Source organism: Chlorocebus sabaeus, chromosome 25, assembly GCF_047675955.1.
Source record: "Chlorocebus sabaeus isolate Y175 chromosome 25, mChlSab1.0.hap1, whole genome shotgun sequence".
Classification (NCBI taxonomy): domain Eukaryota; kingdom Metazoa; phylum Chordata; class Mammalia; order Primates; family Cercopithecidae; genus Chlorocebus; species Chlorocebus sabaeus.
Window position 1 is genome coordinate 14916868 of NC_132928.1, and position 14152 is coordinate 14931019.

General features: G+C 38.4%; 1 protein-coding gene across 2 annotated transcripts in view; it reads right to left on the reverse strand.

Annotated features, from left to right (window-relative positions):
* Positions 1–14152, reverse strand: part of CENPF (centromere protein F) — a 58886-nt gene that overhangs the window by 33125 nt on the left and 11609 nt on the right. For both annotated transcript variants that reach the window (XM_007988456.3, XM_037985563.2), the window contains 5 exons: positions 13684–13775; positions 11968–12259; positions 10659–10861; positions 2660–2785; positions 1153–1281 (listed from right to left, as the gene is read on the reverse strand). In XM_007988456.3, coding sequence (XP_007986647.3) covers positions 1153–1281; positions 2660–2785; positions 10659–10861; positions 11968–12259; positions 13684–13775 — 842 coding nt within the window. The remainder of the gene's footprint in view (positions 1–1152; positions 1282–2659; positions 2786–10658; positions 10862–11967; positions 12260–13683; positions 13776–14152) is intronic.

The window sequence follows — 14152 nt, forward strand, 5'->3', positions numbered from 1 at the left end:
AACAAACGACAAAAAAACCACACACAAATATTGGGATGCATATGTTCCTTAGGCTATCGATTTCACATGCAGAAATCTGCCCTACAGAAACATCAGCACACATACACAAAGATACCTGCCCCGTGATATTACAAACAGTGCCACAGGGAACAAGAAAGTGTTGATAATATAAGTATCCATCAGTAGAGTCAGCAGTTTCAGGTGTAAGAGAAAAAGAAGAATAGAAGGTGACATGGAGGTTTTGTCCCATGACTGGGACATTTGGTCCCAGCAATGTGGAGAATGGAAGTGCAAGTTAGCAGGGTGAGGAAGACTACGGGAGGAGCAGTTTTGGAAAAGAAATACCTAGAGTTCAATTCTTAGCATGTTGCTGTGAAGTGCCTTTAGACATGTAAGTGGACTGTCAAGCACACACCCACACATCTGAAGTCCAGAATAGACATCCAGGCTGGGCAGAGTCATCATCACATAGACGATATGTAAAGTCACAAAACTGGATGAGACCATTTTGGGAGTAAGTCTTAAATAAGTAAAGTGATTATAATTTTCAGTGCTTTAACTACTTGGGGGCATAAATTACTTGGCATAGCTCCCACCTGGTCACAGATCCAAGAACCAACAGAATATCAGAGACCTCCACAGACTTCTGGATCTGAAATCCTAACCCACCCCCACTGTTTCTCTAGATGAGGAAACCTAGAGCCAGAATGGTTCTGTACATTCTCCACTTTGATAGGGAAAGTGAAGGTGGAGCCGGGTGCAGTGGCTCGCGCCTATAATCTCAGCACTTTGAGAGGCCAAGGCGGGCGGATCATGAGGTCAGGAGATCGAGACCATCCTGGGCAACATGGGGAAACCCCGTCTCTACTAAAAATACAAAAAATTAGCCGGGCTTGGTGGCGGACGCCCGTAGTCCCAGCTGCTCGGGAGGCTGAGGCAGGAGAATGGCGTGAATCCGGGAGGTGGAGCTTGCAATGAGCCGAGATCGCGCCACTCTGGGTGACAGAGCGAGACTCCGTCTCAAAAAAGAAAGAAAATGAAGGTGGAGTGCTTTTTCTTTGAAAGTATCATACGTCAGTTATGGTAGAGAAGTAACAGGTACAAGGAACAAGAGGGGAAGACTGAGGAGAGACAGAGAGACACAGTTCCTACTTTATCCAGTTCAGCCTGCAGGACGTTGTGCATATTCTTGGCTTGCTGTAACTCCTGGGTGAGTCTGGCCTTCACCTGAATGCACTCTTGGTCCAGTGTTTGGAAAGAACGCTGTTGACGGGAGAGCTCCTGAAAAAAAAGGGCAGGTGCATCAGCCCAATGATGGTTCGCTAGGGAAACTCCAGGGTGAGGCACGAGCATCCTAATGGGCAACTGCACAGAGAGCACAGAAGACAGCAGGGAGCTGAGCCAACGGTCCGCTTAACAATGAATATAATCAGCCTCAGTGCTCCATGCTGGGCCCAGGTATCCAATCCAGGTCTCTGAGGGAAAGGGGAAGGACTCTATCAGTTGACCACGTGGAAACTAGCCTGTTTCCACCTCATCTTCAGTCTTAAATTGATTACCTCTACTATGAAGGATCAGGGGCAAGAGAGCAGAACTGAGCTACAACAGTCAAAGCTCAAATAAGAAACCAAACATACTCAAAAACGGCGTTTACAACACGAAAAACTATATACCACTTTAAATGGGCTCAAAAAGTATATGCTACCTATTAACTTTAGTAACCACAGAAGGATACTAGCTAACATTTCCAGGCACTCTTATTTAAAATCTATAGACTCTTAATCCATATGGCACTTTCAGGCTAAATCACCTGAAAGAACCAAACTGGCAGATACTTACGGAAAGGCACCTTCCACCCTCACTTCTGCCAACCGCTTTCCCCATCACATCAAATACCCTAATTTATTTGCCAACCCACAGGTTTAAAAACAACTAGAGTTGCCCGGGCGCGGTGGCTCATGCCTGTAATCCCAACACTTTGGGAGGCCAAGGTGGGTGGATCACCTGAGGTCAGTAGTTTGAGACCAGCCTGGCCAACATGGTGAAACCCCGTCTCTACTAGAAATACAAAAATTAGCCAGGTGTGGTGGTGGCGCCTGTAATCCCAGCTTCTCAGGAGGCTGAGGCAGGAAAATTGCTGGAACCAGGGAGGCGGAGGTTGCAGGGAGCCAAGATTGTGCCGCTGCACTCCAGCCTGGGTAACAGAGCGAGACTCCATCTCAAAAAAAAAAAAAAAAAAAAAAACAAGTTACAAAGGAAATAGAGTGAAAGAAGAAAAAAAATTTTTTAACCTATTGGAAAATGTAATACAATTTCCTTCAACCTACTGGAAAATGTAATACAATTTCCTTCACAGCAGAGAAAATGTCCAAAAGAAGAAATGTGATCCTTTCCTACTGAATATCAAATCTCAAACAAATCAGAAAACAGGATGAATTCTGAATACTAATTCCCTTCTCTAATCAAAAACTGAAAGATTAAAAAAAAGCACAAAAATGAAGATGTGAAGGAAAATAAGGTGACCTTCAGCTCACAAAGCATTTCCCCTCTAACAGAATTTCCCAAATCGTGATAACAACTCCCCTTTCCAAGTGATCAAACTCTGAAAAGTCCATAAAAAGCCTTTCAGACAAACACCTCACGAATCCATTGACCTTACCTCTTGAAACTCCTTTTCTTTTTCCTTAATTTTCTGTTCCAGAGAACATCTGGCACTTTCTGCATTTTGTCGCTGACAACTCAAATCTTCCGTCAATTTTTTCAGTTTTTGTTCCAATGCAGTACACTAATAACGAAAAAAAATGTTCAAGACAAAATAAATATGACTCAGGTAAACAAACAAATATTTTGTGTTTTAGAAAAACTGCTATAATTATTTTAGCAAACAATTTATGTTTAGGAACTATTAGCAAGGAGGTAAAGCATTATCCCACTTAAATACTTCCTAATTTGTGCCATGACAAAAAAGATCAGTATGTCTAATGATTCATCTAACATTTTGTTGCAGGGAAATGAGAGGTTAAAATGCAATGGTGTTAGCCCATGTAATTTAAAAGCTGTAAAATCATCAGAGGGTGCCCATTACCCTCATATGATAGTCTCTTTCAAGCATAATGGATTTTGTGGTAAATTTTAAATATTAAAACGTTTCTTTCCACAATGTTCCCACTATGCCACTTTAAATTTCAGGAGGTTCACAGGACTCCAGAGAGTATCACTAAAAACCAGAGTATCATTAAAAACCAGAGGTTTTTAATCATGTTGCCATAAGCAACACAAAGAATATTCCATTGCCTTTTCACAAAGCCAGATATCCCTAAAATAATTTTTAAGACATGAATTACATGAAAATTTAGGATGCTCTTCTAAAATTAGATGGGAACAAAATGGTTTTAACTCTTCAAGTGTTGAAAGCCATTCTTCTCTACATTCCCCATGGGCTCAAATCCTTAAACTGCCCTACAAAACAACTCTATAAAGACCAGGGAATAAAAAGACAACTTCATCTTGGTGGGGTAGAATTCTCCACTACAAAAGAAATGTGCTCCAAGTTGGCAGATCTCTCTAGTAATGTAGACTCTTCGAAGTCTGATTTAAAATTATGAGAAATATTAGAAATGTAACTAAGAATTCAGAGGAAAAGAAAACACTGTAATACTCAATTGCTACAAAGAATTCACTCAAAAATCCTGGTTACCAGTCAATCACCAACTATTAACTAACCAAAGAAGAAAGGGGCCAAGCTGGTTATTCCTGACTTAAATGACTTTGCAAATATCAGAACTTTAAAAATACGAAACTCAAAAGGTTAAAATTTTGAGCCAGATGTTCAATGACACTCTTGTCATTATCTTTATTGCCCTTAAATTTTCAAAGGCCCAAAGAAAAGCATCACGGAGATTATTTATAACAAAAATAAATATGAATTTACAAATATTGATTGAGAGCCCACTATATATGTCACGTACTGTTCTGGGCATTGGGGATACAAGAGCAAACAACTCAGACAAAAGTCACTGCTCAGGCCGGGCGTGGTAGTTCACGCTTGTAATCCCAGCACTGTGTGAGGCCGACGTGGACAGATCACTTGAGGTCAGGAGTTCGAGACCAGTCTAGGCAACAAGGTGAAACCCCGTCTCTACTAAAAATACAAAAATTAGCTGGGCATAGTGGTGCATGCCTGTAATCCCAGTTACTCGGGAGGCTGAGGCAGGAGAATTGCTTGAACCCCAGGAGGCGGCGGTTGTGGTGAGCCAAGATTGTGCCACTGCACTCCAGCCTGGGCAATTAGAGCGAGATTCGGTCTCAAAACAAACAAACAAAAAAGTCACTGCTCAAATGACGGTTCAAAATTTTGATGGTTGACAAATCTCAGGAAAAAAAAAAAAAGAAAAACACCTTTGCACCCCAGAGTAAATGAATGAACCCGTGGCGCCCTCTACTGTCACTCCTTCAAACTGCAATACATTCCACTAAAGGGTCCTGGAATCAAGAATCCTTTTCTACTAAACTTAGCAGGTTAAAAGTCTTTAGAAGGTACTTGTATTTTATTTAAAATTTTTTAAACAACATTCTATTGTCAATGATACCTAATTCATATAAGAGTATCTGACCACTAGGTGTCATGAATGCTCCATAATACTCTAAAATAGTGCCCAGAGCTCAAGTCCTTGAAAATACGTAGCACAGACCCTGGGCACTTACTCCGGACCTTTTTATCTGTAAACTGTGGGTGCTGAACTCCAAGTCTGCTGCCAGCTCAACGCTCTGTTTCTCCATGCATTCAAGCCTTGTATCTCACAATTTGTAAATACTTGGAAAAGGCACACTTGAAACAGCATATGTTCACTTAAGAACACGGTATTGACTTTTGTTACAGTAATTCCATTTTATTTAATAGTTAAGTCTAATGTTAGATCTGGAAACAGCATAAACATAGCATAATTTTATTTTATTTCAGTTACACATATGACAAGGTCATATTATCCTCAGGGACAAGACAGAAAAGAGCAAACTGCATTTTCAGTTAAGTGGATTTCTAGCTCAATGGAAAAAAGGAACCCAAAAAGCACAAAACAAACAAGTATTAAGAACCTGGAGGGGCTGGGAGCAGTGGCTCACGCCTGTTATCCCAGCACTTTGGGAGGCCAAGTCGGGCGGATAACCTGAGGTCAGGAGTTCGAGACCAGCCTGGCCAACATGGTGAAACCCCATCTCCACTAAAAATACAAAAAAATTAGCCAGGCATGGTGGCATGCACCTGTAATCCCAGCTACCCACAAGGCTGAGACAGGAGAATCGCTTGAACCCAGGAGGCCGAGGTTGCAGTGAGCCGAGATCGTGCCATTGCACTCCAACCTGGGCAACAAAAGCAAAACTCCATCTCAAAAAAAAAAAAAGAATTTGGAGGTGGAGGGGTTGGGTGCGATGGCTCACACCTGTAATCCCAGCACTTTGGGAGGCTGAGGTGGGCAAATTGCTAGAGCCCAGGAATTCAATACCAACTTGGGCCACATGGTGAAGCCTGTCTCTACTAAAAATACAAAAATTAGCCAGGTGTGGTGGCAGGCACCTATAGCCCCAGCTACTAGGGAGGCTGAGGTGGAAGGAGCCCAGGAAACGGAGGTTGCAGTAAGCCAAGATCGCACCACTGGACTCCAGGCTGGATGACAGAGTGAGACTCTATCTCAAAAAAAAAAAAAAGAACCTGGAGGGAAGACTCTAATAGAAAGCCAGAGCTGTATTCTCAGCACTATCCTAGTCAAAAATATTAATTCATGATTTGATAAGAAGAAACTTCATTATATGTGTCAGACAGAACAAGGATTTGGTGAACTTGTCACTCCAAAACCAAAGTAAAATGTAAAAGGAGAAAAGTAATTCTTACACACAGGAAGGCCTAGCTTGGCTGAAACGCAACTGAAAATTAGCTTAATTAACTAGGAACTTGAAAATAAGCCATGATAATAACAGCTAATATTATTATAAGTTCACCATGTGCCAGGTACTATGCTAAAGCCTTTACAAAAATTATCTCAATCTTTACAACAACCCTATGACATAGGCATTATTAACATAATTTTATTGATTGGACAACTGGGGCTCAGAAGTTCATTAAATAACTCAAAAAGCAATAAAACTGAGATGGGGCAGAGCCAGGTTCAAATCCAAGCCCTTGTAACTTGAAAGACCAAATTATTATTACATACTGAGACTGCATGAAGATATCAAATGTATGGATCAAAGGAGGTCATAGTTCCACTGAAGAGCCATTGTTCCTTTATATATCTAATCAATATTTTTCCAGAATTTCTCTGTATAAGGCACTGCACTAGGAGAATATAAAAAAATGAACCTGACTTTTACAAATGGAATAATCACACTTTTCGCTATTCCTCCTAACTACAACAAATAAAAACCCTGGGCATTATAGTAAAACAAACAAAAGTTTGAAAGGTGGAGAGAAGAAGGAGACTGACTAAGGAGCTCAGGACCTGAAGAAAAACACTATGGCACTGGGAAAAAAGGACTGTCAACACAGAATCCTATACCCAACAGAATACCCTTCAGGAATGAAAAGAAAATCAAGACACTCTCAAAAAAAGGAAAACTAAGGATTTGTGGCCAACAGACTTACCCTAAAAACATGGCTAAAGGAGGTTCTCTAAACAGAAAGGAAATAAAGGAAACTGGAAGGAAATCTAGGAGGGAAGGAAGAACAAGGTGAGCAATGATTTTATATATATACATACATACACACACACACACATATACACACACACACATATATATACACATACACACACACAAATATAATAAGCTTTCCTTCTCTTCCTCAGCTTTTTAAAATATGTTTAAGAGTTGAAGCAAAATGTAGTTCTAAATGTATGTACAGAAAACATTTAAAACAATTATACTATAAATGAGGGAGGGTAAAAGGATGAAAAGGGAGAAAACAGTCTGCAAAATTCACTAGAACTAGTGAAATGAAGTCACCAATACACTGTGATAAAATGTGTATAAATAATGTAGTATCTAGAACGATCACTATAGAAGCTCTAGAAAGATATATAAACAAATCAAAATGGATTTTTTAAAAATGTTCAAGCAACCCACAAAGGCAGGAAAAAAAAGAAAACAAATGAAAAAGCAGAAAAAAAAGGAAAACAAAAAATAAAATGGCAGACTTAGGTCATAATATATCAATAATTACATTAAGTGTAACTGGTCTAAATATACCCATTAAAGATAAACAGTGGAGGACGGATGTGGTGGCTCACACCTGTAATCCCAGCACTTTGAGAAGCTGAGGCAGGTGGATCACCTGAGGTCAGGAGTTCAAAACCAGCCTGGCCAACATGGTGAAACCCTGTCTCTACTAAAAATACAAAAATTAGCCGGGCGTAGTGGCAGACACCTGTAGTCCCAGCTACTCCTACTCAGGAGGCTGAGGCAGGAGAATAACTTGAACCCGGGAGGCAGAGATTGCAGTGAGCTGAGATCACACCACTGCACTCCAGCCTAGGTGACAGAGCCAGACCCCATCTCAAAAAAAAAGACAGATAGTGAAAGAGTATATTTAAAAACATGGCCCAATTATATGTTGTCTACATGAAAGTCACCTCAATATAACAAAATAGGTTGAAGTAAAGAGGAAGAAATATATCATACTAACAATCAAAGGAAAGCTGGAGTGGCTATATTAATAACAGACAAAGTAGACTTCAGAATGAAGAAAATTACCATGAACACTAAATAGTGATAAAAGGGTCAATCCACCAAGATATAGCAATCCCAAATGTATATGCATCAACCGACAGAGCTGCAAAATATGTGAAGCAAAAACTGAAAGAAATCAAAGGAAAAGTAGACAAATCACAGTAATAGGTGGAGACTTGAACATCCCTCTCTCAACAATGAACTGAACAACTAAACAGAAAATCAGCAAGTATATTAACAAACTCAACAACATCATCAACCAACAAGTTCTAATGACATTTTTTCTGAGCAATATAAACATAGAGCAAGCAGTAATCAATGAAATTGAAAAAAGAGAAAAAAAAATCAATGAACCAATGGGCTGATGCTTTGGAAAGATCAATAAAGATCAACAAAACTGACAAATCTCTAGCAAGACTGACAAAGAAGATGGAAAGAAGACACAAATTACCAACATCAGAAACGAACAAGGAATATCACTACAAATATCAAAAGAATAAGAGAATACAGAGAACAACTCTATATACATAAAGTTGACAACTTAGATGAAAATACAAACTATTCTAATTCCCCCAATATGAAATGGATAATTTTAATAGTTCTATAACTATTTTAAAACTTGAATTTGTAATTTTAAAACTCCCAAAAAAGAAATCTCCAGATTCAAATAATTTCATCAGAGAATTCTACTGAATATATAAAGAAAGAAAGAAAAAAACTTTCTACACAATCTCTTTCAGACAACTGAACAGGAAGGAACACTTTCTAATTTGTGAAACTAGGATACCCTGATACAAATATCAAACAAAGATGGCAGGGGAAAAAAAGAAAGCCAACCAATGTCTTTTATGAATATAGACACAAAAAATCCTTAATAAGTTATTAGCAAAAAAAATTCAGAAATATATTTTTAAAATTATATACCATAACAAATTAGGGTTTATTCCAAAGATGCAAGGCTCATTCAAATGTGTGAAAATCAATCAGTGTAACCCACCACATTAACAAGTTATTATTTTGTATAACTGCATATGAATCTACAATTATCTTAAAATAAAAATTTTAAGTAAACAAATGAAAGAACCTGCCCCAAGAAAGCAAATAATAGAAGTATGTCTACTACAACGGTTTTTACCTAAAGCTTCAGAAATATCTAAAGAGTTTATTAAAAGTCAATTACTTAGCCCCACCCAAACATAGATCTAATCTAACAGAATTAAGTTTTCAAGGTTCTCTGTGATTCTGGCAATTAGCCAAGTGTGGGAACCACAGGGCTAGAACACAGATAATAGTAATAAAAGAGTCATAAGAGGGATGCCAGGAGAAAATATCTTACTGCATTAAGAGACAAGGGAAGGAGCTTACACGAGTGAGAAAGCTATAAAGAGCCAGACCTGGAAAGAAGGACATTTCAAGCAGAAAGGCAAATAAAAGGAAAACATTGGGCCCAGAGAAAGGGTAGGTTCAGCAAACACCAAATCCTCATGGTTGGCCTTAGAAGACAATTCATTTTTCTCTACAATACTTATAATACCACATACCATACTCTCTATGTTACTTTATTTTTGTTATTTTCTGCCTCCCTCTATGAAGATGAAGCCTCACAAGGCAATGATTTTTGTCTATCACTGTTCCAGCCCCAGGTCTGGAGATTTTTGTCTATTTATCACTGTTCCAGTCCCAGGTCTGGAACAGTGCCTAACATATAGCAGGCATCAATATCAATACATGTTTGTGAAATGAGTCAGAAAATGAATGAGTAATAGAAAAAAAGAGAAGAAAAGACTGGCTAAAGAGGTAGGCTGGGACCAAAGCAACAATAAGAACAACAACAAAATAATGGGCAAAATAACGGGCTAAGAAGCTTGGCCTCCATTGGAGTCTTAAGAAGATTCAATGGTGGGTGTACAGTCATCCCTCAGTACCCAAGAAGGACTCGTTCTAGGACTCCCTGTAGATACCAAAATCTGAGGATGCTCAAGTCCCTGATATAAAATGGTATAGTGTTTGCATATAACCTATGCACATCTTCCCATATACTTTAAATCATCTCTAAATTACTTATAATACCTAATACTATGTAAATGCTATGTAAATATTTGTGATAATGTATTTGCTTAGGAAATAATGACAAGGAAAAAAAAGTCTGTACATGATCAGTATGGACAAAGCCATTCTTTGAGAAAGAATCTCACCCTGTTACCCAGGCTGGAGTGCAGTGGCACAATCTCTGCTCACTGCAACCTTTGCCTCCCAGATTAACACGATTCTTATGCCTAAGCCTCCCGAGTAGCTGGGATTACAGGTGTGTACCACCACATCTGGCTAATGTTTGTATTTGTAGTAGAGACAAGGTTTTGTCATGTGGGCTAGGCTGGTCTTGAATTCCTAGCCTCAAGTGATCTGCATGCCTCAATCTCCCAAAGTGTGGGGATTCGGGTGTGAACCACGGTGCCTGGCCTTTTTTTTTTTTCCCCTAAAGACTTACGATCCAAGTTGGTTGAATCCATGAATGCACAACTCACGGATACAACAGACCAACTATATATACATGTAAGATCCCAAGAGCAGATTAAATCCTATCAAATGTCCTAAAACTCCTTTAAAGTGCCATTAATCTAAGTGCTAATTCTATGTGGCACGCATTATACAAGATCTGTATATACATTTTCTTTATTCTCTATTACTCCCTGCAACATAAAAAGAGATCAGTGACTTGTCCAACATCACTCAGCTGGGAAAGTGCAGCACCAGGCTTGATCCCAGATCCACCCAACGCTAAAACAGCTTTCTAGTTCAACTGCATCAAGAGTGCCTAGTACATATTAACAAAGAACACTACTGACATTTATTTCACAAACTTATGTATAAAATACTCTTTCCAAATAATTGTATGAAAAGATGTAGATTTCTCCAGTAATTCATGAAAAGTCAAGTACCTTGGTTGATGCCTGGTCGTATTGTGCTGTTGTTCTCACTAGTTCATCCCTACATTTGTTCAAAACTTTCTCTTTTTCAATTAATTCCACTTTTGCTTTCTCCAGTTGGAGTTGGAGTTCTTGAAACTTATTCACTTGGCCTTTCATTTCTTTTTCTTGTCCTTGCAGACATAGTTCCAACTCATTAATCTTGCTTCTTAGCTCTTAAACCACAAACAAAAATCACACTCTGATTTATATATATCTTGCCCAAAATGTTCATAGTTTATCATTTTATTCTTCTCTGAAATCTTGGATGAAACAAATATTTACACTAAACATAGAAGCTACTTTAATTGGATTTAATTTCAATAGTTAGTTTCTACTGTCATTTGCATTCAAATACTGTATAGAAAGCAGGAGAAACAGATTTTCTTACATTTTAACAAAGAAACTTGGTGGGGGAAACGTTTTTCTAAAATCATGAACGCTATCTCGTTATTGAGACTGTGAAAAGTACATCACATATGACACCCTTTGTTAAAATTACCATTTGGTTTTACCACACAACAGCAAACTATATTTGTTTGGTGCCCATATCAATGCAAATCAGTGCTAGGCAGTGAAAAGTTCACCCTCCTATATTCTCTGGTAGTTTTACCTCCACTAAACATCAAGAGCGTGAACCTCCCATACTGCCAAAATTAACAATGATTTTTTTTCCCCTTTTTTCCCACATACACACAACGTTGGTTCCAAAGGCATTGGCTATGTGACAGCTCTCACCAGTGAACACTGACAGTGATTTTCAATATATCACAGCACTGGAAATTATCATCTTCTGCAGAGTAGATTCCAAAACACCACCTGGTACCCTTGGCTGTCAGCTGCAGCGTGGCACAGCAGCCAAGGTTACAGGTTTGCTCCCATATGGACAACCTGGCAGAGCACAGCAAAGCTGTTCTGCAGACACACACACAACCTCTGGCCAAAGCTGGTCAGACCACAGGCTGGTTCTGTGGGTCACAAAAGGAGCCAGATGAGAAGCATGGGGAGTGTAAACTGTAACCAACCCACTGGCCCTGCTTCTGGAAAGAAAAGTCAAAGCCTCTCAACCTACTTTAGAGGCTTCCAGGCACCAGCTTTTCGATACAAATAAAAGTACATTCCAACACTATGAGGCCTTTTATCATTATTGAAAAGACAGTATGTTGAACACCAACGTGCCTAACAAAACACCTAAGCACTTTACGGGATTAAAAATATCTGGAATCACCTGTGAAATTGCCTCAAGCAAAGTTAATTTAAACTTAACTTAGCTCAATGTTACCTTGATTCTGCACTTTTAATTGCTCCAAAAGATGAGGACTGCTAGAATTGTCAAAGAAACTGCTATTAGCATCTCTTTTCCCTATTTGCAAAGTTGATCGACTTGGTGTCACCTCTTGCTCCCCAGAAAAGTAAGATGCAGAGAAATCTCTCCTAATTGGAGTTTTTTGAAAATTAGATGAAAGATGACTTGGCGTCTTCTCTTGCTGCCATGAGAACACAGATGATGAAGCCTGATGCCGGGCAATGTCGCGGTGATTCATGGTGGTTTGTGGAAGAGTCTGGCTTGCTTTCTGTAGAAATAGAATCTCTTTAGAGCCCTTTAAAGATCTTATATACTCAAGGCTATTTATTTTCAGATAGGATATAAAGCCATAATCCCAAGAAGTTAACAGTTGCACTGCACACCAAGAAAGAACATTCATCAAGTCAAGTAAACTGTAAGTCTAATACCCAGTGATGGAATGTTCTAATGCTCGACTTCTTAGCATTGAAGGAATAAGCTACTACCATCTCATGCCCAACCTATTTAAAACAGGCTAAGTCTTGGTGTTTATTCTGCATCCTTCTTAGAATCCATTAAACATACGTGAGTATTCACTTTCATTCTGAATTCCAAAACTGGCTTTTCTTTGCCTGTCCTTGGTTACCTCCCCTTATAGTTTTGCCCAAAAGAATCAAAGTTAAACATCAGACTAAAGAACTCTCTCAAAACTCTCACATTCCACCATATCACTATCCCAAAAAAAATCACAACGAGCATTTAATATTATGTAATATACATTTGTGGATGATCTACTGCTTTGCATTGTTCTTTCTATGCTTCTCTCTGCCTCCATTCTGACAAATATCAAGACATGGAGGTAAATGCAGCACTAGATTTTTATAGCAAGCACTTTTTTTGCCATAGGAAGAGGGTTAATGCTTACTAGATACTCAAATTTTCCGTAAAATATCTCTAGGAATCAATGTAAGGGAAGAATTGCTACGAATGACTGAACTGGATGACAAAGCACATGATATTTCTAGGACAAACTAGAGAGTGAGTACTTAATTTTTATTCATCTGATAAGCAATGCCTTTGCTACATATCAGAATCCTAATGACATCAAAATGAGGGTTAAAGTCATGAAAAGAATAAAAATCATTAAAGCTCTGAGCCAGAGGTACTTCTGCATTCTCAGTATTTAAGGTACCTACTTATAAAGTCAGCCTTAAACGGCTTGCTGAATTGTGCCATCTCATCAAGTCTTTATGTTTAGTGGAAAGCCACCCATAAGAGCCAAACTGGAAATTTTTTTCAGCAAATAACATGTGAACAAAAATGGTAGAGGTAAAATTCAATAGATCAAAAGGACTGTATAGGAAGCAATTGCCTCCAGGTGACAAAGCCAGGCAGGGGAGCATCATGACTAATTCTCTGGCCCCACTGTCTCCAAGAATAGCACTAATCACTAGGTCTTAATAGAGAAATAATTTAGTGGACATTACATGAACATTTAATATTTAGGGATAACCTAACCTCCCCACTCTATTTTACTCACTCCACCCTATTTTTAAAACTAAAAAATAATCACCTCCACTAAGCCCAAAACGTTTTCTCAGTACGAAAAAACACCAGCTCTATGTAAAACAGATTTTTCTCTAACCTTGTTCTATTCTATATCAAAGTATTCTATAACTGCATACTCTATTATAGGGCCCATAGTTAACTTACTTTAGCCTGCAAGGCTTTAACCTCTGCCTCTAATCTTTTTCGTTCTTCAACCTCTTTATTATATTTTTCTTTTAGATCTTCATACTTGGAACCTAAAACCAGACAATCAAATACAATGTTCTTTCAATCATTGATTCCATGAAGGAATTCACAGATCAACAATGGTTTTGATAGTCTAGAAATGAGTATCTTAGTATACCAAGGAGAAACAACATTTTAGTTAGGGAAATAGATCAAACTATTGATCAAATTACCAAATATCAAAATACATAAAAACATAAGTGTTTTAAATATTCTGAAATTGAAATATACCACAGAAGGATAAAGTAAAAAGCTTAAAATCTCAATCCAGTAGCTCAACATAATTCAACAGATATGCAAATAGGTATGTAACAAGAGGCTGCAGTTTTTAAACATATAAATTAAAAGTTTAATTCAAAGTTGAATTAATTCATTTATTTTGTAGAAT